Source organism: Centruroides vittatus, unplaced genomic scaffold (genome assembly GCF_030686945.1).
Source record: "Centruroides vittatus isolate TY-2023 unplaced genomic scaffold, ASM3068694v2 contig_460, whole genome shotgun sequence".
Taxonomy (NCBI): domain Eukaryota; kingdom Metazoa; phylum Arthropoda; class Arachnida; order Scorpiones; family Buthidae; genus Centruroides; species Centruroides vittatus.
The window spans coordinates 1,034,502-1,060,777 of NW_027122256.1; the positions used below are offsets into that span (position 1 = coordinate 1,034,502).

At 31.3% G+C, this 26,276-nt stretch overlaps 1 protein-coding gene across 1 annotated transcript; it reads left to right on the forward strand.

Annotated features, from left to right (window-relative positions):
• The first annotated feature begins 529 nt into the window (after positions 1-529).
• Positions 530-25,743, forward strand: LOC136977529 (formylglycine-generating enzyme). Its single transcript, XM_067273024.1, has 8 exons — positions 530-943; positions 8,748-8,822; positions 14,025-14,107; positions 14,188-14,310; positions 18,124-18,238; positions 20,304-20,417; positions 20,516-20,575; positions 25,567-25,743. The coding sequence occupies exons 1-8, from the start codon at positions 584-586 to the stop codon at positions 25,663-25,665; spliced, it is 1,029 nt and encodes a 342-aa protein (XP_067129125.1). The 5' UTR covers positions 530-583; the 3' UTR covers positions 25,666-25,743.
• Positions 25,744-26,276: the final 533 nt, after the last annotated feature.

Here is a 26,276-nt window from a genome sequence, read left to right on the forward strand (position 1 = left end):
AAGAAAAACTTTAAAATCTAACATAAGATTTGAACAGCACTGCATAATTATAATATAAAGAGATACTTTCATAGTAATTTGAACAGAGAACAACTTTCACTATCAATATTAGAAAATTAATGTTAATATTTTTCTAATATTTATGATTAAATTCCTTCTGCATTTGAAGGTGGTCACATGATAAATAGTTATGGTACTTCTTCCTCGGGAAATTTTTAAAATATTTTATTTTATAGATGCAATTTTATCTTTACTGGAATTTGTATTGAAAATAGCTTCACAGATAACAAGCTTCATTGTTTTAATTATTTCTATAAATTTTAATTTCCTTTCAGAATAATCCTATACTCACTCATTTTTGATGAATGTTTGACTGATTTCTAATAATATAAGGAAAGTATTTTATTTCTTATGACAGTAAAAATGACAATTGTTAACTTCATCTTTTTCATTCTTTTGCTTCTTTCTAGTTTCTCCCTCAGCATTGGATTTATTTTATTTCATTTTATTTATTCTACAGGAGGAGAGAATATCTTAAGCAAGTGTTTGATCTCATTAATAATAGCAACAGTAAACTGCAAATATGAATATGCTGTCATTAGTTTTTATATGTTTTTTGTTTTTACTTGAATTCTGGTATTGCAATGGAAATGATCATTGTGTTAAAGAAGAGAAAAGTGATTGTGGTTGTTCATTGCCTTCTCGAAAAAAAGACACAGAAAATGTTTTAGATGATATTCAAACTACAAACAATGTGAATTTTGAAGAGATGAGTTTTATTAAAGGTGGAACATTTCAAATGGGGACAAATAAACCTATTTTTATTGCTGATGGAGAAGGACCTGCTCGAAATGTTACATTGACTGATTTTTATATCGATCGACATGAAGTTTCTAATCGTGATTTTGAAATATTTGTACAGACTACAGGCTATATTTCTGAGGTAATCTATTAAGAAATTGCTTTAAGGTCAAATGAAATCAGTATAATTAATTTACTCAATAACAGATTTATATAAATGTCAATGGCATGATTTTTAGAATTTAAAAACAAACAAAATTAATTTTATTACAAATCTTAAATATCTGTAATATTTAATATAAACTTTTTGTACAGTACATACCATTGAAAAATGTCAAAAAAGCCTTATAACACAAATTTATTGTTATGCTTAATTGAGACTAAATAAATTGTACTGAAATTTAAATTACAATATTCAAAACCATTTAATTGTTTATAACTTTAATTTAATTACCAATAGTTATTTTAATAATAATATAATTTTTTTAAACTACTTTATGTTAAGCTATCCAATAACAGCTGTAAGTACTGTTATAAATACAAATACAGTTATTAATAGTAAATAAAAAGAAATACTACTAGCTTTAGGAAACCAAAACTATTTATTTTGAAATGTATTTGGCCTCACTTTGAGTCGTCTTCAGTATGCGCATAAATCACACGTAGAATAAAATAATATAGAACATTTGAAAAATACAATAATTTTGCAGGATTTGGAACAAAAGTTTAAATGACAACATACTCTTAATATAAAGCAGGCATGTCAAACACACGGCCTGCCAATACATAGGTTGTGGCCTGCTGAGGCTTTTTAAAAATTTTTAAATATCAAGCTTTGACGCTCGAAGTTGGAAAGTTTGAACTTTTTGGTTGACACTGGTGTCGCGTGTGGTTGTGTCATCGCTTGGAACGCTGTGCGCTGGCGCAAGGCATCAAATGAAAAGTGGCAGCCGAAGCCGAACAGAGATAAAAATACAAGATGATCAGAAACATGATAGAACGTAGAGCGATCTAATCCGACACACGACATATGTTTGTGTGGCCATCAGCCATACTGATATTTTTACATATTTTATTATATTATGTTAGACTTAGGAATCTTTCTTTGTTCTTTGTTATAACTGTTCTAGAAATTTCCTTTCCAACCCTTTTTCCTTGGGTGAGGTCACTGTTTCTGGGAAAGCAAAGGAGAGGAGAGGTCCTGGGGTCACAGGAACCAGGGGTGAGACACTTTTGGCTTGAACTCCAGAGAGAGAAGAAGTACAGTACAAAGATAGTGCTCCAGGTCTGAAGAGAGAGGCTGGGGACTATGTGGAGCTGCTCATATTCCAATAATAAGAACATTCCATAAAAGAACTTGGAAAGGAAGATATTGATTGGACACCAAGTTTGAGGTGTAGAGAAGGAAGGAACAGAGAAAGAACTGTTCAGAGAAAAGACTGAGACGGTGACCCATCCAAGACCACGAGGCCAAAAATCCCGGGTATTCCCCTTCTTACTATTCTTAGATACATATTTTTTCTGCTTCCTTTTCTTTAGTTATAAGTCAACTCACGGATATTTGTTGCATCACGTGGAATTGATTGCTCAGAAAAAAGGGTCCAACGCCCGTTGTATAATACTCCAGTTTTGCTTTGTAAGTTGGGATCAACTGATAAAGAACCGGTTCAAGGTGAGAATAAATTACTTGTTAAAAAAGGAATCTGCAACTTGTAATTTTTGTGTTATTCTGTTTGCGGAGTATCATAATTGTTAGGATTAGAATCGTCTGGACGTATGATTCCCGCCTTTTCTTTATTTTCAAACAAGCAATGGTCGACATTGGAGAAATGGCTGTTGGTTTTGAAAGCAGGATCACTGATTGGCCACCTATCATCGAAACATCGCTGGACCTCCGACAGAACTACGAAGTGCTGATTGGTCAATCAATCCTATCTTCAATCCATATAAAAAGGTCGAGTTTTGGCGGGAAAGCAGGTTGGTCAAATGAACTCGATTAAGAAAGTTGTTTTCGTCTTCAAGTTATCATACAGTAAAAGTTGTCACAAAGTGAAGTGTTTGCTCAATTGTTTGCGCATAATATTTTGAACTCTAAAGTGGATTTTGGTTTTTATTCATATTAACTTAAAAAGTTATTTAATAAAAATATAATCAAACTTTAAGAACAATGAGTAAGAGAAGGCCAATTGAAGAGAAACATTGTAATTTTGAAGAAAAATGGGAACTGCAATATTTTTGTGTCCAAAACAAGAATAAAATATTATGCTTGATTTGTAAAAACTCTATTTCAGTTTCTAAGGAATATAATGTTAAAAGGCATTATGACAGAAATCATAAAAGAAACTTATGACCAATACATTGCAATACTTTGTGAAGACAAATTGTCAGAATTGAAATCAATTCTTCAAAAACAACAAAGTGTATTCACTAAATCTGTTGAAGACAATACAGTTGCTATAAAAGTTAGTTATATATTATCACATTTAATCGCAAGCAGATCGAAACCGTTTACTGAAGGGAAATTTATTAGTGAATGCTTAATTAAAACAGCGGAAGTATTATGTCCAGCACAAATAAAAAAAATTTAAAAGTGTAAGTTTAAGTTGAAATACTGTAGCTAGCAGAGTTGATGAAATAACTGAGAATTTGAGAAATCAGCATAATTCAACAATATCAACATTTTCAAGCCTACTCTATTGCAATTGATGAAAGTACAGATATTCGAAATATCGCTCAGCTGGCTGTTTTTATTCACAGATGCGATGTTAATTTAAAAATAAGTGAAGAACTTTTGGAAATCATTCCTATGCATAATACAACCACTGGAGCTGATATTTTTGATGCACTTACGGAAGTTTTGAAGAAGTATAAGTTACCATTGGAAAAGTTGGTTTGTCTTGAAACTGCAGGTGCACCTACCATAACCGGTATTACTAAAGGAGTTGTTGCAAGATTAAAAGAAATATGCAAATAGCATGGTATTAATAATTTTGAACATTTTCATTGTATTATTCACCAGCAAGTAATGTGCTCCAAAGTTTTAAATGTCGGACATGTTTTAAAAATTGTCACCAAAATTGTAAATTATATTCGAGCACGTGGACTTAATCATCATCAATTTGCTTCATTTCTGGAAGATATAGAATGTGAATACACTGATCTACCATATTATACCAAAGTTCGATGGCTTTCGAGTCATAAAGTGTTAAAACGATTCTTCATATTGCTGGACGAAATCATAATTTTCTTGGAAACAAAAAATTATGAATGTGCTGAATTAAAAGATGGACAATGGATAAAGGACCTGGCTTTCTCAGTTGATAAATTACAAGTCATCTTAATCAACTTAATCTTAAGCTTCAAGGCAAAAATCTTGTTGTTATAATGCTATTTGATAATATTAATGCTTTCAAACAAAAATTATTACTTTGGCGAAAACAAATAGAAAAAGAAAACTTGTCTCACTTTGAAAGCTGTCAATATCTATTGCTTAAATTACCTAATTAAAATTCACAGAATATGCTCACTAAATTAAATTGTAAGAAACGGAATTTGATCAAAGATTTTCTGATTTTATAAGCTGTGAATTACAATTTCATCTTTTTACTTCACCTCTATTTATCGATATTGAAATTGTTGATGAAAATTTACAAATGGAATTAATTCAAATCCAATGTGATAATTTGCTGAAGCAAAAATATATAGAATTTGGAATTCCAGATTTTTATACATATTTATCTGCAGATTGGTTTCCCAAAATGTTATTGTTTGTTATGCATATACTGGCTATGTTCAGAAGCACTTATTTATGTGAGCAACTATTTTCTTTAATGAAAAATAACAAAAATTCAGAAAGGTCAAGATTAACCGACCAACATTTATCATCAATTTTAAAAGTTGCATCAGCTCAATATATTCAACCAAATTTTGATGACTTGCTTTGTGAAAAACGTTGTCAAATATCTTCTAAAAAGGAACACCAACACGACATCCAGCACAACAGATCTACCACCTCATTATCTATATATGCTTCCAATCCGGAGATCTCCACGGACTTCACAAACGCCAAGCTCCTTATCACAATGTCATATGTGGACCACCTCAAGTAGTTAAAGCAGATTGAAATCTGCAAAGCCTACAACTCATCTACCCCCATCAATTCCAGGAATGAAGTCACCTTATCCTTAGCTTGGCAAGCCCTATTCCTCAAAGATGATTCAGATTAAGCCTGCACTGATGATTATAATAATTAGGGGGTTGCAACGCACATTTTTCTCTGACCTCTGACTCGCTAATATGGATTTTATTCGTATGAAAATACATAAGCCATCTTTATAAGTTACCAGTCATTACATTATGACTTTAAATTTTGGAACTGGCTGGCACGTGATTCTCGTTGGATTTTGAAGTTTGCTAGTTCAAATTTTGTTCCAAAAACGGCTGGTCTTCGTTCTAATGGATCGTTACAAATGAACATAGCTTGAAGAAGGACCCAGGAGCGATTTGAAAACATTAGCGTGGACAATTAATCATACCTCACACTGGTTAAAGGTTTGTTTGAAGGATTATTTGTCTATCTAACTCCATTCTTGAGATTAAGGAAGGATGGATAGATGGATGATAGTGAGAATTTACAGGTTACATTTTTTTCAAATTGCAGCCCAATAAGTTATGTATTTTTAAATTCTACATTCAGAATACATCTAAAAACACTACACTCATGACACCTTATAAATTTGCAGCCGTGTTTATTCGGTACAAACGAACGTTTTCGGTCGTGTTTAACGACCTTCTTCAGGAAATATCCAAAAAAAAAAATTCGAACACAACGAAAATCTGCAAAAACGAACAAACTTCGGAACGTTTTTAAAAATATTCTAAAGAGAATTGCGTGCGCCATCTCTACATCGATGCGTATTAAATAACACATTACATGAGAATAAAACGTGTTTAACGACCTTCTTCAGGAAATATCCAAAAAAAAAAATTTGAACACATCGAAAATCTGCAAAAACGAACAAACTTCGGAACGTTTTTAAAAATATTCTAAAGAGAATTGCGTGCGCCATCTCTACATCGATGCGTATTAAATAACACATTACATGAGAATAAAATAAAAATAAATAACAGACAATAAAAAGTAATATGCTCCTTGGAGACATTAAAAATAAAATACAAACATAAACTATGGTGCAAGCCGAACGGCGCACAGAACATAGGGAAGGAGAGGAGCTGTGCAGAGACAAAAAACTACGGTTTCTGTCCTTGTGTAGGCTTCCGCATATCCGCTTTTCTGAGGTTTACATGTCGCCTGAGCGCCAGGCTGCAGATATTTTACTAGCCTCTCTGAAGTTGATAGATTGTCCTTTTTGGCTTGCTTTGCAGATATGCCAAGCTTCTGTATAACGGAGGTGCTTTACGTTGCGAACTGTTTGTACTAATCTTGCTTGGGACCATTCAGCTTGGACTTCTTGGGGATCTGCCAGGACGTAAGTCGCCAACGCTGTGCATGGTTGTTCGCTTCTTATATTTCTCTGATGTTCCGCCAGCCTTTCCTTGAGTGATCTTCTGGTGGCTCCGATGTAAAATAGCTTATTTTGCCTCCGTGTGTCCTATAGGATCCTGTAACACACGGAGGCAAAATAAGCTATTTTACATCGGAGCCACCAGAAGATCACTCAAGGAAAGGCTGGCGGAACATCAGAGAAATATAAGAAGCGAACAACCATGCACAGCGTTGGCGACTTACGTCCTGGCAGATCCCCAAGAAGTCCAAGCTGAATGGTCCCAAGCAAGATTAGTACAAACAGTTCGCAACGTAAAGCACCTCCGTTATACAGAAGCTTGGCATATCTGCAAAGCAAGCCAAAAAGGACAATCTATCAACTTCAGAGAGGCTAGTAAAATATCTGCAGCCTGGCGCTCAGGCGACATGTAAACCTCAGAAAAGCGGATATGCGGAAGCCTACACAAGGACAGAAACCGTAGTTTTTTGTCTCTGCACAGCTCCTCTCCTTCCCTATGTTCTGTGCGTCGTTCGGCTTGCACCGTAGTTTATGTTTGTATTTTATTTTTAATGTCTCCAAGAAGCATATTACTTTTTATTGTCTGTTATTTATTTTTATTTTATTCTCATGTAATGTGTTATTTAATACGCATCGATGTAGAGATGGCGCACGCAATTCTCTTTAGAATATTTTTAAAAACGTTCCGAAGTTTGTTCGTTTTTGCAGATTTTCGATGTGTTCAAATTTTTTTTTTTGGATATTTCCTGAAGAAGGTCGTTAAACACGACCGAAAACGTTCGTTTGTACCGAATAAACACGGCTGCAAATTTATAAGGTGTCATGAGTGTAGTGTTTTAATAAGATATGCAGTCTACGATGAGTCAGAATACATCTTTGTTTAAGTTTTATATTTATACAAAATTGCTCCAGAAATATGTAAAAAAAATGTCACTTCTTTTAAAAAGTTTAAACATTTAAAAAGAAATACATTTTATTGCTCATTGCACTTATCATTAATACATATGAGCCGTTTTTGTTGAAAGTGGTATAAGTCCATTCATAATAATCAATAATTGAAAGTCTTTATAATAGATAATAGCTAATGTCCTAAGAACACAACATCTTAAACAAGATAATGGTGTTATTGCTTAGATGAAGTGGTGAGAAATCTTTTTCCTCATTCCTTTTAGTTTTCTTTCACAAACTTTAAGACCATTAAAACCATTTATATAGTGCTCAAGACATACTACTTATATCGAACACATGTCAATGTGACATGTGTTATGTATTGCAGCTTTTTGTAGTGCCATGTATTTGTTTTTATTAAGGTTTAATATTTCTAGACTTTTATGTAGTGTATGTGGCATAGCACCAGTAGAAGAGAGGATAACATATATAGTAAATATATTATCCATCTTCCACATCTGTCTTATTTCTTGAGCAAGAGTATTATAATGGAATAAAGAATTGCTGGAAGAAAACTAACTTCCTTTTATATGAAATGAAATGAGAAGATTCTGTCTCAACCAAATCTCTAGAAGGAGCAATGGTCAAATAGGAATAAAATACAGATGGAAAAATTACAAATTGACTGAAGATATGCTGGATGAAATTTAAAAGGGAAGAACTTTACAAAATTTTCTACAAAATTTCTGTGGAAGAAAATGCACAATTTAAAGTTCTTGATTTATTTGGAAACTGAGGAAGGCTTAAAAATTTTAGCAAAATTACTATATTACCACTCTACATAACTTCAAAATCTATAACAAGAAAGAAATATAATAATATGATGAATTTTCTGCCTTACATATCTCCTATTCACCATAAATACTTCGCTATGCTAAGTGTAAATGAGAAATAAAATTGAAATATGAATAAGTTTGTTATTATTAGTTAATGAAGTATTTATTTTTCATAGTTGTTTGTTTATAAATTATATATGTATAACCTAACTAAAATATTTCTTAATAAAGTCAATTATTCATTTACTTACATATTCTCATTTTAATTATTATTTTTTACAGTTAAAAAAAAATACATTTCAGAAAAGCCAACTTCAATTAAAATATAAATTTAGAATTGTTATTGTTCATTTTTTTTTCATAATTTGTTGTATTGAAAGTGGTATAAGTCCATTTGTAACTAAAAAAATTGTTTATTTTCTTTAACAATTTTTCGTAATTATTATTACATAATAAAATTTAACAAGTTTATAGTTTTAAAAACATTATTTTAATTTTATTAATGTTAGCCAATATTTTTAAATTGATTCAAACATAAACCCTTAAATATCTCAATGTATGAATAAATGGACTTATACCATTTTCAAAAACAATGGCTTATACATTAATTTTATTTTTGTCTTCTATTTGTCATAAAAATTCACAAAATTCTATAGAATTTTATGAATTTTTAAATTACATTTATTTTTATTTATAGGCACAAAAATTTGGAAATTCATTTGTTTTGGACAACTTGATAAGTGAAGATACAAAAAAAGGAATTACACAGGCTGTAAGTAAATTCTAATTATAAATTAATATGTTTTGAGATATTTGGATTGAGTCAGTTATTGATATTTTATGTTATTTTCTTATTATTTATAAAACAAAGTAATATGGTTTATATGGTTTTAATAATTCCCTGTCATTTTAAAAAATTTATCAGCCAACTACATTATTTCAACAGCTCAGTTTAACTTTTCTACTTAAGAGTCAATACAAACCAAAAACAAATGCTTAATATTTTCAGATTTTAAAGCTAAACAACCACTGGATTACATTGGGCTACTTTTCTGTGATTATATTTAATCAATTACTAAATAATTTGTCAGTAGAGGGAGGTGGTAGGTCAGGTGCTATTTTTCATTAAATTAATATTAATAGCCCAATGGTTGTTTGGCTTTACAAATTTATCGGGGTTTGTGATGTTTCTTTCAGACTTTACTTATCTCTCTTCTGAATCAATATCATACTGTTCAAATTCCCATTCAAATACTCTTTCTTGTTTAGAACATACAATAGAACCCCAATAATCAAGGTAAGATGGATGAATTGATGCTGTCTTGGATAACTGAAAACTTTGATAAAATTCATGGTTATGAACAATTCAGATTAAATTTTTACATGTCATATTATATTAATAATTATATCAATATCCTTAAAAACAATTACATCAATATTAAAGTTCCTTATTTTCTGAATCCAAAAACATTTTCTGCCTTTAACAAAATCTTGAGCAGGAAAACATATCAGATATGTGTTTATTTGTAAATATTGGTCATTCGAAAGAATAAAAAAAATTTACAATTGTAACATAGTTAAATGCAAAAAAATTATCTGTGATAGGATGGTGCCTCTATAAGCTGGTCAATAGTAGCAGACTATGCAGAAGGATACCTTACTTTTTAAACCTCAATAACTTGATCATTATGACACATAGTATGAAACTGTTTGGGAATTGCATTATTGTATCAAACACTACCTTTGTGCCAAAATTCATCAAAATGGTGAAGGGACATAGGATAGTACTCCTTGTAAGTGTTATACAAAGTTTTACATTTGCATTTCTTTTTGTTCTGAAGATATTTGGGACAGTCCTGACTTTTGACTTTTCCTGTGTATAGTTTCTATATTTATTTTACTTAAATACATTGTGCATTATCATGATTTTATTTAGTTTATACTGATACTCAAATCATTCTATTTCTTCCACCATATAATTACATTTTTCAAAATATATATTACTGATTTAAAGATTGTTGTATTGTGTTATGTGCTATTCAAATAATCTTCTTGAACATATAATTAGATCCTTTTAAGTAATTTATGTATATACTCTTTTTTTTCTGCAAAATATTTCAAAGGCATTAAATTTTTAGAATGTAATTGACAGTTTACATGCTCAAAATATCCTGTACAATAAGGATAGAATTCCATACATTTCATGCAAATTTTGTTGAGCAATGATATCATATAGTTTGTCTGATATTTATTGGAATATTCATTAATAGTATTTGTAGTGTATCAAATAGAAAGTTTTGATATTTTTACCATGATTCATCCTTCAAATAGAACCTGATATAGTCTATACTTAATTACTTCAGCCTCATTCTATAGTATCTGATTTTCTATTTTAAAGTAGTTAAGGTTTGAGGAGAAAATCGGTTAAGTTGGTCACCGATTGCATCCACAAGCAGGGTTGGCATAATTTTAAAAAAATGTTTTAAAACATTTATTAAAGCATGTTTTAAAACATAGGCATCGGATTTAAAACATTTGTTTTAAAAAAATGTTTTAAAACATTTAAAACATGGTTTTTTGGGGGGGGAAATAAAACACTGGGATCTACGAGTAGTAAAATATAAAAATAAATCAGAAAAACTTCAGTGTAAGACTCAAGAATGTACAGAATGTTTTATTTAATATAAAATACAGCATTTTTAAATGTTTCTTTATGAAATGGCATTTTTAAGATTTGCATGTACAAAACCAAAACAGGATTGACAACAGTGGCTTCTTCAGCTTGAAGAATTTCTTATTTTCAGAAATGTATAATGCTCAGTAGTGTTGTTTAGGTGAATGAAAACTTTAACCTCTTTAATGTTGATATCTTAAGCCAGTAAGTTTAAAATATGAGCAGAGCATCCATAAGTGACAATATCTAAATTTTCTGTCATTGCTAATGTTTCTCTCATTTTTTTCATATTGCTTGCATTGTCACTTACCAGGCTTCTTACTTTACAGCCATACTTTTGATTGCATTTTTTTATTGCTGCAGTTGCAATAATTTCTAAGTGGTTTGATGTGTACCTTTCTGTGCCTGTATCAACTGAGTCAATCAAATGAACTGTTCTATTAGGATCAGTCATACAGACACGAAACACTGGTTCATTATGGATATTACTCCACTCATCAATAGCCATACAGACTGTAATATTCTTTAACTCATCAGCTGATTCATTCTCAATGGAATTGTGTACAGTGTCCAGCAAGGGTCCTCCAATTTCCTTTCTGTGTGGAGGGTCATATCCAGGTCGCAACATCTGACAAAATTTTATAAATTTGGGGTGTTCTACATGAGTAAAGGCTGAATTGGTGGCATATATAAATTTTGCGCATTGGAGATCCAATTGCATTTTTTGATTAGTTGACATTTTCACAATAAATGAATCAATGCGTTCCAATTTTACTTTGTTTTGGGATGCAGTGCCAGTGCCAGTGCCACTAGTGGAGCCAGAAGTGGTGGCAGAGCACTTTTCACTTGTCTCAGACTCAGGCTCCTGACTTTCTGACTCCTGCTAATCTAAATAATAAATATAGAAACAATAAATTAATTACTAATTAGGTGTATGTTTTTAAAATTACTACTGCATACAGACGTGTGAAAATTATTAGACTCAAGTCGGACAAGTGCAATATAAAATGATACATTTTAGGATAAGAACCAGAAATAATACACTTTATGCATGAGTCTAATAATTTACACACTTCTGTATGTTCAGTTCACAATGATTACGATATATAATTGTATACTATTGACTTTAGTTTCCGAGGCCTAATTAATTTCTGCTTGAAAAATTTTTAATCTATTGATTTTTTTATATTAAATAATTATTTCCATGTAAAAGTGAATCTGACAGCCGAAATAATTGCCACGGAATAAATACCCTCAAAAAACGAGTTTTTATAGAAAAATTATATGACAAATTTAAAATAACCAAAAAATGCTTTTATTTGATAAATATAGCTGCAGGGATTGTTATTCTTTCATTTGACAGGTGTGAAAATTCACATGTGCAGTCTACATTGTTTACAAACCAGTTGACAGTATAACACAAAATTTCTGATTTTTATGCTATTAAAATAGGGAAGAAACTGAAAAAAGGTATATATAAAAAAATTCTACTGAATAAAAAACAAAAAAACACCTGCTGATGTCATAAAAATCATTCAATAGTATTTTAAAAAAATTTTATCGAAGTCAAAACGGTCCTATAAAAGTTTAGAACGATTTAATTAATTTGATTTAAAAAAACTCTCATAAAAAACAATGAGGCAATTAATATGCTAATTAATAAAACGTTATAAAAAACTTTTGCGGCAAAAGTAATTAATAAAATTTTCATAGGTCATAGATAACGATGTATATGTACTAGCCCATACATTTTTGGAAAAGGACCATTTTTTTCGTAACGCTATATAAACTGCCCGAAAGGGCAGAACTATGTAACTTGGGCGAAGAAGTTAAGAATATCTATATTAGTACAAATTGAATTGACCCAGGTAAAACTTTATAGCAAGCTATAGAAAAAATTAAAACTTATAATGGTTCAAAATACTCACCCAGCTGTTGCAATTCCTGTATATCATCCTGTAGGTGGTTATCTTCAATATATTTTCTCATACGAGCAACTAATCCAGCCATTTCTTTCCTACATATTTTTCATTGTACCCTATATGCCGGTTTTCCTGGATTTCCACAAATTAGTTTGTACTGGTTCCAGATATTATCAAGCCTTCTTCCTGCACTCATTTTTTACTTAACAAGTAACAACAATAATGATAATGTCTTTTAGCATCCAAGTAATATTACAATACATTAGCTGTATTGCTAACAGTCCTGGCATGTGGTCAGGAAATCTCTTAGTGATAAAAGTCGGCGTGTCACGTGCTTTTATGACCCATGACAGTGAAAAAATTTCCCATCCCCATGTTCATATTTAGCTCACAAGTCAGAAAAAGTTTATTTACTAAATTTATGTAATAAAACATTTTTTTAAAAATTTAAAACATTGTTTTAAAACAGTATTTTATAACATAATATAAAACTGTTTTAAAACAAAAGAAAACAAAGGTTTCTAAATAAAACGTGTATTATTGTTTTATTTAAAAAAAAACATAAATTTGCCAACCCTGTCCACAAGTAGTGTTGTCGTCATGCCTGAGGAATGATACCGGACAACAAAGGAGTCCAATGGTCATTGTCATGAGTTCATTTTACAGAAATATATACAAGGTTTACAATTATATTGATTGTGGAAACAATGTTCGGAGCATGCGGTGAGATGAAAGTCCGAACAGAAGCACATCAATCCAGAAAAATGAGTTTGCCCCAATCCTGATGTCACATAGGTTAAGGATGGTGGTCAAGCACAGTGTTGCTAACTGCCGCAGGTTCTTTAGCAGGCTAGTATTTATTTCTTATTTCTTATAAACACAGAAATACAACACAAAAGCTTGCTTATAGTTTTCAAATGAGAATTTGCCAAGAATGAATTTTCTGAAACTTTGGCATCAATTTGAAAATGAAATAATTAAAATTAATCAGAATCATCATCTACTATATAAAGCTGAAAAATGGGCATTTTCTTTCTTTCTATCATGGTATGCCAAAAACAGTCACTAGGGGCACCCCTAGCTATTATTTAAATTAACAATAAAAAATTTTATATTTATATAAATTATTTATATTTATTTTATATTTATACAGTATAATACTCAGTATATTATTATTTTTATTTGTAATTTAGTATGCCCCGATGCCTGCATCAGGCCTTTCGACTTGTCTCTTATATAAGTGAATCAAATTTATTTATCATTTAATTAATAAGTATAAAAATAACCTTGTAAAACTCCAGTTTTGTTTATAATTTGACTTTAATATTTAAATTTTATAAAGAAATAAAATAACAAAAGTAAAAAATTTATAATTTAGGTGGCTGCAGCACCTTGGTGGCTTCCTGTAGAAGGTGCAGATTGGCAACATCCAGAAGGTAAAGATTCTACAATAAAAGACAGGTAAATTAATATTTGAAATCAGCAAAACTCATTTTAAAAACTTATTCTTTATGATTATTTTTATTTTAAAAAATTGATAGAATGGATCATCCTGTTATTCATGTGTCTTGGAATGATGCCATTACATATTGTAAATGGTTAGGAAAAAGACTTCCAACTGAAGCAGAATGGGAATTTTCTTGTAGAGGAGGATTACATGATAGGTATAATTATTTGCTTAATTTTAAAGTTCCCAGTTTTTAGAAAACAATCCTCATACCGGTACTCCAATATCCAATATCACTTCTTAAGCCTTTTAAATTTCCGGTACTCCATACGAAAATTAACAACTAATTAACTAACGTTTTCGATCGCCTCCGCGATCTTCGTCAGGTTTTATCGACGGTTTTGAAAGTAACATATAAAGCTATGTTGATGCAATACATCGTAGATACGGACAGTGAGCAGGTCGCGGATAATTACGTAGACAGGTTGCATGCACGTGTTGTGCGATTCACAGGCACACCCCTGGCGAAGGCGCAGGGATTAAACAGGGCGGTGGTGGCGTTGCCGGATACACCCAGGCTTTTCACTTTCGCGAAAACGCACAAGCCTACGCCTGCGCTCAGACTTATTTTGGATAAGGCTAGAGCCCCTACGAAGATGCTAGAAACCGAGTTGCACCGCATATTAGCCAGACATCTCCAAGATTATCCCTTAACAGTGAAGAACTCCAGAGAGTTGGTCGATGAATTGAAGCGTACACGGGTTACAGAGAGCACGGTATTGGATTTCAGGCTCTATATCCATCCATCAAACTCCAACCTTGCTTTTGCGCCCTTAGGGACGTCCTACTAACCAGGTATAGCCTACCAGCACACCTAGTTGCAAAGATAATAGAGGGCTGTCCTTCATCCTAGCAAAGGACTTAGCCCTGAGTTAGAAACGGAAAGAAGAGGGAGGAGTTAGGGGATTAGATGGAAGAGGAAATAAAGAAAGATAGGAAAGTTGGGAAAAAAAAGCAACCTTGAGGCTCCCATGAAACTTATGGGCGCCTGCGTCTCTGAATTCGAAATACCAAGGGTACAGTAATATTAGTGTTTTACAAAATAACCACAAACATGTACTTGAGCTCGCACACCTAGTGTGCTACAATTCGCTGTTTAGGTTCGACAACGCCACGTATTTACAGAAAAGGGGGGTCCCCATGGGGAGCCCAATTTCGGGCGACCTGTGTGAGTTGGTTTTACGGCAGTTAGAGAGGGATGTCATTCACAAGTTTACACACGATATTATTTTATATCGTAGGTATGTGGATGACGTGATGGTCATATGGAAGAACAAGCCGAACGTCCATGATTTTCTGCGCAGTGTTAATGACAACCCGTATGGGCTAACGCTTAAACTAGATCAACTATCGGGCACCGAGGTGCACTTTTTAGATGTCGCCATTCAACTCAAGGTAAACAGTATTGAAACGCAAGTGTATTACAAGCCCGACTACCTACCTATGTACATACCTGCTGGGTCTGAAGACCCGTATCCATATAAGATTGCGGCGTTCAGGGCGTTAGTTAGGAGGGCGTACACTCATAATTCTAAATGGGAGGACACGCTCACAGAGCTGGGACACATAGAAGACATAGCCGCTAGCCATGGATACAGACGTGGCCTCGTCCGTAGATTAGCGCGTAACTTCCGTAATACAAACACGGCACTTCACGCTTCAGTGGCACGGGATAGGTCCAATTCGGGGCCGAACCAGCGCACGGTGGTCCAGTACAACAGAGGTATGCAGGACCTATACAAGGAAATAGCGCGGAAGAAGGGCACCAATTTGGCGTACTCAAGAACCCAATCGATCTATTCGCTACTCAGGAACGCCAAAGACAAGCCGGATTTTCTAAGAGCACCAGGGGTATATAGTATCCTGATAAGGGATCACAGGTACCAAAGGGATCTAATATACATCGGATCTACCAAGAGGTCTGTTCAAAGAAGGATCTCGGAACACAAATATGACGTTGCCGAAAAAAGACACACCACCGCCCTGTCGACGTACGCCACCGACCCCGATATAACGGCAGATTTTGATAAAACCAGCCTCATTAAAACATCATTTGACACGGACCACATCAGGGCCTTGGAGACCCTTGAGATTTACAAGGCGTCAAAATTGGGGAAATGTATTAATTTCAAGGATGGCAACATATTATCATATGCGTGGCGGTATGTATTCGAAATGCACCCGCAATGGTAGCATCTCAGAATAGTGTAGTATTCCTGTACGGATGGACAGAGACATTTTTATGATGGTATCAGGGAGATTAATTGCATGTTGGATCATTCGCAATTATTGCACGCGGGAGAGGTTCGATCGTTTGAATTTTGAAAGAATTCTATTTGCATTCTATTTCAAAACCGTCGATAAAACCTGACGAAGATTGTGGAGGCGATCGAAAACGTTAGTTAATTAGTTGTTAATTTTCGTATGGAGTACCGGAAATTTAAAAGGCTTAAGAAGTGATATTGGATCCCAGTTTTTAGCTCATCAAAATTTTTTATATTCATAGTGACAGATAAACTGCTTTTAAAAAAGTTTTTGAATGAATGAAAAGTAATCAATTTTGAAATATTGACATTATTATGAAGTAAGATGTAAAATATTTCAATGAATTAGCTTATGACTCAAAAGTAGTATATGAAGTAAATTAATAATGTCCATATCATTGCCATGTGTGAAGCAGTATCAGAAACAAGTTAATGCTTTCTAAGTAAACATTTTTTGAAATAAATTACATATGCAGTTTATTTCAGGTAATTTTGAAGTGGTGTGGTGATGGTGTTATATTATCAATCTGGAATCATGTCTTGCTTCTTCGAGGCTTTGTTCTATGTATGTATTCTAGAATTTTCTATTTATTGGATCATATGCTGGATTTGGAAAAGGATGAAGGATGTGTTGTTGTATTGTTCTAGATAGACAAAATTGCACATAGATAAGTGCAAGTGACAAATTGAGTAACATCAATGAGAGATTGACAAGTTACAATTGAGAAGAAACAAGTTCATTGTTCCTATGAGTTTACTAAGTTGTTGAACCTTTTAATCTCTTTGATCTCTATAATAATGAAAAAAAGACATAAGTTGCTTTATTATTGTCTCTGATAGTGCCTAGTTACTGTACTTTTTTTTTCTGCTTTTTCTTTGTTTTAATAAGTAACTAGTAATATTTGACAGGATTTGAATTGAGAACTCAAATAGGAAGAAAGTGACCACATTAAGGTTTAATATAATTTCTTGAGTAATTGTGTTAATTGTGAAAACATTCTTATAATACAAGGTCTGTTCGAAAAATAACCAAACTTTATTTTTTTAATTTTTATTCTTTAAGTTACAGATTATTGGCTCCTTCAAAGTACTCCCCTCCCCCTATTCACACACTTATCCCAGTGGTGTTTCCACTTTGCAAAGCAGTCTTGATAAACTTCTTTTGGAGTGTACTTCAATGTTTGTCATTAAAACAAATTTGTTTTAATGTCATTAGTTGTGTCATAATTGTGTTATCATAAGGTGATGCCACAAACAAAAACAGAAGGTGTTGAGGGAAAAACCAAAACAAAAAAAATAGTCGCAAAGCACTACAATTGTAAAGACTTATCACATCTTGTAGGTTAAGTGATGAAATGGAGTCAGAGATCAAGTTCAAGAATATATGCTTTATTAGTATTGGAAATCCATTTTAGTCTTGTAGTCCTTCATCAGTCCAAACATTTTTTTATAATACATATAGTTTTTTTCTATGAAAAAGAATTATATATTTTACAAAATAGAGAAATCTAATCTAATTAGAAAACTGTGAATAATAATAAATATTTTTTTATGCTATTTTTTGCATTTAACTATATTAATAATTTAGAACTTTAAAATTATTATTATTTATTAAAATATATTTAAAAATGTAAAAATAGATTTTACTAAAATATCAATATATAAAATATTTTATATTCATTTGTTTTCAATAATTTTTTTAATAGATTGTTCCCTTGGGGTAATAAATTAATGCCCAAAAATAAACATTATGCTAATATATGGCAAGGAAAATTTCCAGAAGAAAATACTAAAGATGATGGTTATTTTGGAACTGCCCCAGTAAGTTTTTAAAATTATAAAAGGTGTACTGTATATTGTGTTTGCTTTAACATTTATCCAAGAACAAAACAGATCTTTGTAAGATTGTATGATTATATACATATGATTCATTAGTTTCATTGCAATATTTATAATAAAACAATTCATTTAGAAAAGGACATATATAAATTGCACAATGGTTCTGCAGTAATACAAATTTTTCAAACAAGAATGAGATGTAAATTAAAAATGCACTCTTGATAAACAATGGTGACATATGATGATGGCATTTTTATAAAAGATCTGACATTGTGCAGGCCACTAATTGGTAAAATAATGTGAGAATGCCTTTTATCCACTACTGCAAAATGATTATACTTTATTGAGAAATGAGACAAAATATACAAGAAGCAGTGCACAGTTTCTATGAGCATTTTACAGCTGCACAAAGACCTATTCTGAACTTAATATGCCACTTGAAACAAACTGATAGCACAGTCAGATTGCAATTCTGGTTGCCTTGTCTTCATTACATTAAAGTTTTGGCATACTTTCACACTTATAAGCATTTTATGTATGAAAGTACCCAGAACAGACCATCACTGAAAGCAGCTGTCACTAGTCAAGTGAAGTTCACACATTGCTGGAAAACAAAAACTTCTATCACACTCTACTGAACTGCATAATGACTACAGAAGAGTTGGAAACTATTAGAAAATAATATTCTATCTTCTTACAGGGCATCATTATTATTATCATTTATCTGGTACTTTGTATCTGAGATAAACAGGCACAGCACCCACATTATATCTAAATTATTGACATTAGACACTTTCTATTGAACTTTACATTCTTCTTCTGATTTCTTTTGTAATTGCAATATTCTTACCATCTAAGTTGTATTTCAGATGTTTTCTGTTGTGTAAAATTTTATTCTAATTTTTATTTTCATTGTCATGCATCATTTTGTTCTCTGTAACCTTTACAATGTCCTTCATTTTTCATATTTTGTTTTATGTTGTGGATTTTTTTTGTATATGCATAGAATAACAATTATATTTTGTCATAATTTTGTTATGTAATTTCAGTTCTTTTGTTAACTCAGACTGCTATTTTGGTAAACTTTGATTATAATTGTTAATCATATGTTATAAATATGTTTATATCTTGTTTACTTTTTGTATTCCACTCCAGTTCTGGATTGGATTTTGTAAATATTGTTTTAAATAAAGACTGAGTAAGAACACTAAAACAACTACTAAATAGAAAACTATATGTTTTAAGTTATAATACCACATTTATTTAAGATCTTTAAAATTTTTAAATAATAAAAATATATTTACTAATAGAAAACTCTTGATGAATTGAAAAAAAATAAAAAATAAAAAAAATTTAATTGAAACTGTAAATTATTGTGATTGTAATTATATAATTTAAAAACAATTCATTTAGAATATCAGAATGATGACAATGTAAAGAAAATATGCAAAGTAAAAGGATAACTGTCTTCTAATACTGAAGTCAAAGACTATATTTTTTGCGTATTTAAAAAATATGAATTTGGCATTAGAAAATTATTGTTAATTCTTCATTTTGCATTCATCATTATGAACTTAAGTAAATTAAGAAAGCTAATGTTAAATTTATTTTTCTTATACAGGGTGTCCATAAAGTCTGTGTGCAATTTAAAAAATTTATAACTTTATTAGTATTTGTGATAGAAAAATTATATAGAATGTATTGGAAATAAGAAAATCTATACTTTTTTTACTGTTTTATATTTTATTAAGTTATGTCAACCATCATTAGTAATACGAAGGGTAATATGATTTTGTAGTTCTCTAAAGTTTAAAGTTTTGAAAAATTGTTAAATTATTGTGTTGAAGAGTTACTAAATAATTTTACTTAAAACTAGGTACATTAAGCTTTCTAATACTTTTTACAGATGTTTTCTATCGCAAATACCAATAAAGTTATAAATTTTTAAAATTGCAATGGACTTTATGGACATCCTGTATTACAATCCTTTCAAATATTTAAGAATCTGTATTAAATTTTAAATTTTTTTCTGGATATTTATGTTTAGGTTACAGCATTTCCATCTAACAAATATGGATTAAAAAATATGGTTGGAAATGTTTGGGAATGGACAGCAGATTGGTGGACAAATCAGCATTCTGCACAGCATCAGAAAAATCCTGTAAGTAATGTTGACATTCAGAAATATATGTTTTTTAATAAAATAAAATTATAATGCAAAACTTTAAGGTTTTGTCTAAAAATTTAAATATATTATAGTCTGGACCAACTCAGAGTAAAGATAAAGTAAAGAAGGGAGGTTCTTATATGTGCCATGAAGTAAGAAATAATTTTAATTATTAGCCTAATTTTAATGATATAAGTTTCTAAGATTTTGTTTTAACCATTTTTAATAAAAAATTCTTAATTGTGAACTTTAAGAGAAATTCTTATTTTCTAATTATTACTACTAAAAGCTAAAAAATATTTTCATACTTTTAGTTATTTAGGAATAATATTTTGTTACTTTTTATATTTATTATCTATATTTTGTTAAACATCAAATGAAAATACTGTCTCTTGTAAGGATATAATATTGAATTAATTTGCATTGTATGTATACTTATATCTCATTCAAGTCTTTAATCATCAAATAAAATAATCTTATTTTCAGATAACAGCAAGCCTCTTAAGCTTCTACAGGAAGGAGGGGGAAACAGAATATAGAGCAAAACTCTTGTGATTTGCTCTATATTCTGCTCTTTTTTTCTTTTTTGTGGAAGCTTAAGAAGTTTGTCTGTTACCTGAAGATATTAGAAATATCTAATGTTGGTGAACTTTTTTTATTAAAATAAACTTACAAAGAGAGTACATGGTTATGGTTGTTTCAGATTTCGATGAGCTTTAACATTGTGATTGTACATCAAAGATAATTGATCCATGTTTCAGTTTTTATCCAGTGAGTCTTAAGTATGATTTACATTGGACATGAAGGGTATGAAAGCAAAAAGAACAAATGAGGTGAGCAAAGCAAATATCATTCACACTACAATTGGTGGGAAGTGTGGTTGCAACTTGTAGTTTCAAACTTTTATCAGTAGATAGCATTTTAAAAATTTTGATATACAGTCGACTCCGCATAAGTTGTCACCCGGATAACTTGACACCATCGGTTAAGTAGTTAGTTTTCTGTGGTCCCGGCCGACTTACATAGGCATTAATGTTAAAAAACTCCGGTTTACTCGACACTGTTTAACTTGTCACTACTGGATAAGTCGACATACTTTTGCTGTCCCACACACTGATAAGTCGTCATCCCCTCCTGAAAAAATGAATTCACTCCGCACGTGTGGTGCAAACCCATTTTTTTCAGGAGGGGGAATCGATTTATTTATTAATATATAATTAATATATTTAATACAGTAGAGCATCGATTATCCGACTTAATTGGGGACTGGGGTTGGTCGGATAACTGAAAAGTCGGATAACCGAAAAGTATGAAAAAATACATTATTAGTATAGTGTATTAGGCCTGGTTTAAATACTAGCCTCCCTTTCATGGTCGAGCCAGTGCTGCCAGCTAAAACATGCAAAAATTTAACAAAAGTAATATTAAAGTAGCCAAGACATAACCAAATATTGTAGTGCCACATCATTAGCAGACATTTGAATTTGCCGTGGTCGGTTAACCGATAAGTTGGTTAATCGGGGGTCGGGTAATCGATGCTCTACTGTAATATAATAATATAGTAATATTATTAATATATATATATATACATATTAATAAAAATGCTTTAACATTTTATGTATTTTTATGTATAAAATAATAACAGATAAACAAAAAGAAAATATACAATCTACATCAACGTCACACCAGAATCCAATTCTGCATTTTCTCATGCCAGAGGCATTAAGAATCCTTAGACGTTACTTCCCAACAATTGACAATTGTGAAGACGATGTTTTCAAGGCGTTCGTGATTGTTGAAAAAGAAAGTCGAGACAGTTAAGTGCTCAAAACAAACAGCACTAAACGAATTTTTCAGTTTTTCATCTACAGAATAATTGTAAATGGAGGACACAATGTATTGTAAGCCTATACTACTATATAACGCACTACTGTATTTTATTAATTGTAGTTTTGTGGTTTTTTTTCCAACTTTGCTTTAGTCATCACATTGGATAACTCGACACATTTCCACTTCCCCATGGGGTGTCGACTTATGCAGACTCGACTGTATATTGCAGTTGCCACAAGTTCCACACTAGTCCAAATGAAAATGTTGCTTTCATTTGCTTGTGCTTACCAACAAGCTGTAGTCGTCACATACTCCCATTGATTGACATGAAAATATTTAGCTCTTTTTGTGAGGTTGCATACACTCATGTTTCATCGACAGCAGTCTTTGCTTTGTTATGCTTCATGCCTTTGTGTCCAGTGTAAATCAAGCTTTATTTTTCAAGATATTAATGTTCAAAATTTTGACTATTAGCATGTAAGTTGTCAGAGAAAGGTAAAATGCAACAGATGTGATAGCAGTTAGTAAAGCTTGTGACTTTGGATCACAACAGTGAAGGTTCAAATTTATATAGCATTACTTTTTCATTTATTTTATTTTATATATTTTTATCATTTTATATATTTATTATGTTTTTTTTATTTTAATATCCTGGTATGTAAATGAGACAGGATACACATGTTTCATTATAGTTTTCAAAACAAAGTGAATAATAAAACAATATTTTTGTAGAAAAATAAGAATTTTTTTATTTCTTTACATTTTTTATACATTAGATTGTATAGTATGTTGGATGATACATGTTGTAAAAACATGTAAAACATGCTTAACAGCTTAAGATAAAAAAATGCTGTTTAAATGGGCTGGATCTGTCTGCCCCCTCATAAATCTAGGATAAGCAAAAATTCCTGTTTGCAGTATTTCTTAAGAACATGCTTAACAAAGTTGTGAAAGTGATTGTTTGTTAGTTTCCCGGATTTTACCACTGTGATGTATTTCTGTACAATTCCATAAGATTTTCTACAGTGGTTGAAACCTGAGGTCCAAAATTTCTTTTAGGTTCTTGCAGACAAATGAAAATTTTCAGAAGAAATTTCCCATAAGCAATGACTGAATGCTGTTAAAATCAACAAGGAAAACCTTTTCTTTCCTCCTTTAGATAAAGACCTCAGCACATCAAAGCTATACTCACAGCCTGTTTGGTCGATATAAATTACAAAATTATGATGATATTTTGTAATTTGTTTTGAGATTTTCTTTTGAAATTTTTCTGTTTCTTTTAAGATTGTCGGTAAATTCAGTGCATTTTTTTGATTTAATGTAACACAACTTTTTTTTGTCAAATACCGTGAACTGCCTTAAATTTATTAACCCAATGATGCAATGTTGTGAAGTAAAAGTCTGGATGTTGCATAGCTGCTGCTGCTATTTTGCTTCAAAGAAACGATCCAAAGTTCAGTTATTAATTATGTCAAATTTTTCTTTTACTCTGTCACCTTTTTCAATTTATTCTATCCATACTTTTAATTGTTTTTTTGCTTTGATTTGTTGTTTTTTTTTCCTACAAAGTGCACTGCCTCCTTCCTTATGAATTGTTTTCAAGCTTCTCTTTGATGCTGTCTCACCAAATTTAGAATTTTTATTTATGTACCAGTGGTATGTGTTTTATGTTTTCTTCTACACCAAAAATGTAAAATATTGTTTAGGGATCCAAAAATTTGTAAGACGGTTAATTCAATTCGTAATAATTTTTCCCCGCCAAATATGACAAACTACAACTTATTTATGGATTAGGGAATTATCAATAATCTGAAACAACACTTTAGAAGAAGAATCTTGAGAAAAACTAGATACCCTATAAGATAATCAAACAACATAGATTATACATGGGGTATTATTGTAAATTTGGTACACCAATGTGTACCAAAAACAGCAAGCAACCATAAAAAATTGTTTTAAAAAAGCTGGCTTTAAAAAACTAGTTGAAGTGAAGAGATTGATACTCCTCCACCAGAAAAGAAATCAGAGTTTAACATTTATTCCCAAAAAATCAACGTTCTAGTGTCTTGTGAGGAATGCCTATCTGTGGACGAAGATGTGGTTATAGCAGACTATCCGACAGATGCCGAAATTTTAACAAAATAAAAAATCAAGAAGATAAAGATAACGAAGACTCACTATTTGACGATGACGTAACAATGCCGGAAGTTCCATTTCCACCATGAAACAAAGAAACGCGGTATATACAGTCAAACCTGTTTTTATGCGGGGGATAGGGACCGCATTAAAAAAGACGCATTAAAAAAAATCGCACGAAACTTCACGAATGGCTGTAAAAAATAGTTTTCGCAACACAATTAAAAAAATATTTTTTTTATGCGGTCAACAGGGACCGCATAAAAAAAGTCTCACATAGAAAATAACTCAAAACCGTACGAAATAGAATTTATTGACAACAGATGTCAGCACTTGACTGCATCGTCTGGTCTATCGTCTTTTTACATATTTTTGTCCAGGTGGTGTTTTGTTGACTTAAAAAGTAAATTATTTCATTTTTCGCATATTCATGCAATAATATTACTATAATAAGTGCATTTATGCTATAATAAGTTTATTTAGCTATAATAAGTCAACGTGAGACATGACGAATCGCACGAGACTAGTCGCCAACCATACCGCACAAAAAAACCGCATAAATTAAAAATTCGCATTAAAAAATCGCACAAATAAAAATCGCACATAAAAAGAGCGCATAAAAACAGGTTTGACTGTATTTTTAAGTAAGTGTAGATGACTATTTGTATTATAATGAGAATGTTACTGGCGAAGTGCATCGTGCATTAAAAACTTTAGAAAACATTTTTGACATGAATTTTTTAAACAAAAACAATCAGAAATTACGATTTTGTAAGAAACGATGTTTTCCGTTCTGCATTTTTTTTCCTGCTTTTATAATTATATATACAGTACATACGAAGTTTGTTTATTTCCGTAGCATATTTATGTTACTGTGTCAATACATGCATGGAGAAATTTTACTTTTATTTATTCTATCTCTAACTCGAATTTTCTATTTGTCGAAATTTTGCATTGTACAAATGGAAGAACTTCGACTATATAAGAAAATTTAAAACATCACAATTTATTAAATTAAATTGTTTTCAAGGTAATAGAATTTTTATTCGATTTAGTGGTTCTTGGTGATGATGGAATTAACTTGAAATTGCTCAAATATTCTGTTTCTAGTTTTATCCCATTAAAATAGTTTGGTTTTGAAAAAATAAAATTTTTAAAGAGCAATTCTATTTTTCAGAAATACTGTTATCGCTACAGATGTGCGGCTAGAAGTCAAAACACGCCAGATTCGTCTGCTAGTAATTTAGGATTTCGATGCGCAGCAGATGTTTCCTAATTAAATTTTATAAGTAAATGTTTATGTAAATATAAAATGAAACGACATTTTAGTAAAAATAAATGAATAAATACTGTTCGAGTTGTATTATTGTTATGTATTGCACAATTTTTATAAGCAGATATGTTCCAATCATTTTAGATGATGAAATATATCTCGAAATTTGTATTATATGGTAGAAAATCTATTAATGCTAAATATAAATAATAAAAGTACATACCATTCACTACTAAACATAAATTATTAATACATGTCCCATTTTTTAAAAGTATGTTGAATATTTAAGACCAAAATATAGGGGAAAAGCCAATCTCTAAAAATACAGTTTCGTTGATCGTAAACTAAATCAAAAAAATACAGTATGCCCATTTGATGAATAGAATGATCTTAGAATGACAGGAAAATGCAAATGTGGTGACATGCTTCTAACGTTCTGTCTAAAGCAGTTATAACCCGCAGGTTAGGGAGAGGATGTGCATGTCCATCGTTATAACTTGTAAAAACGTCAAGAAATTCCGGCTTCGTCAAAATATCGCCTTGCAGAGTTGTACAAATATTTGCAAACAAATTGAATAGAAAACAATATATCTATGTGAATTTACTGTAGATAT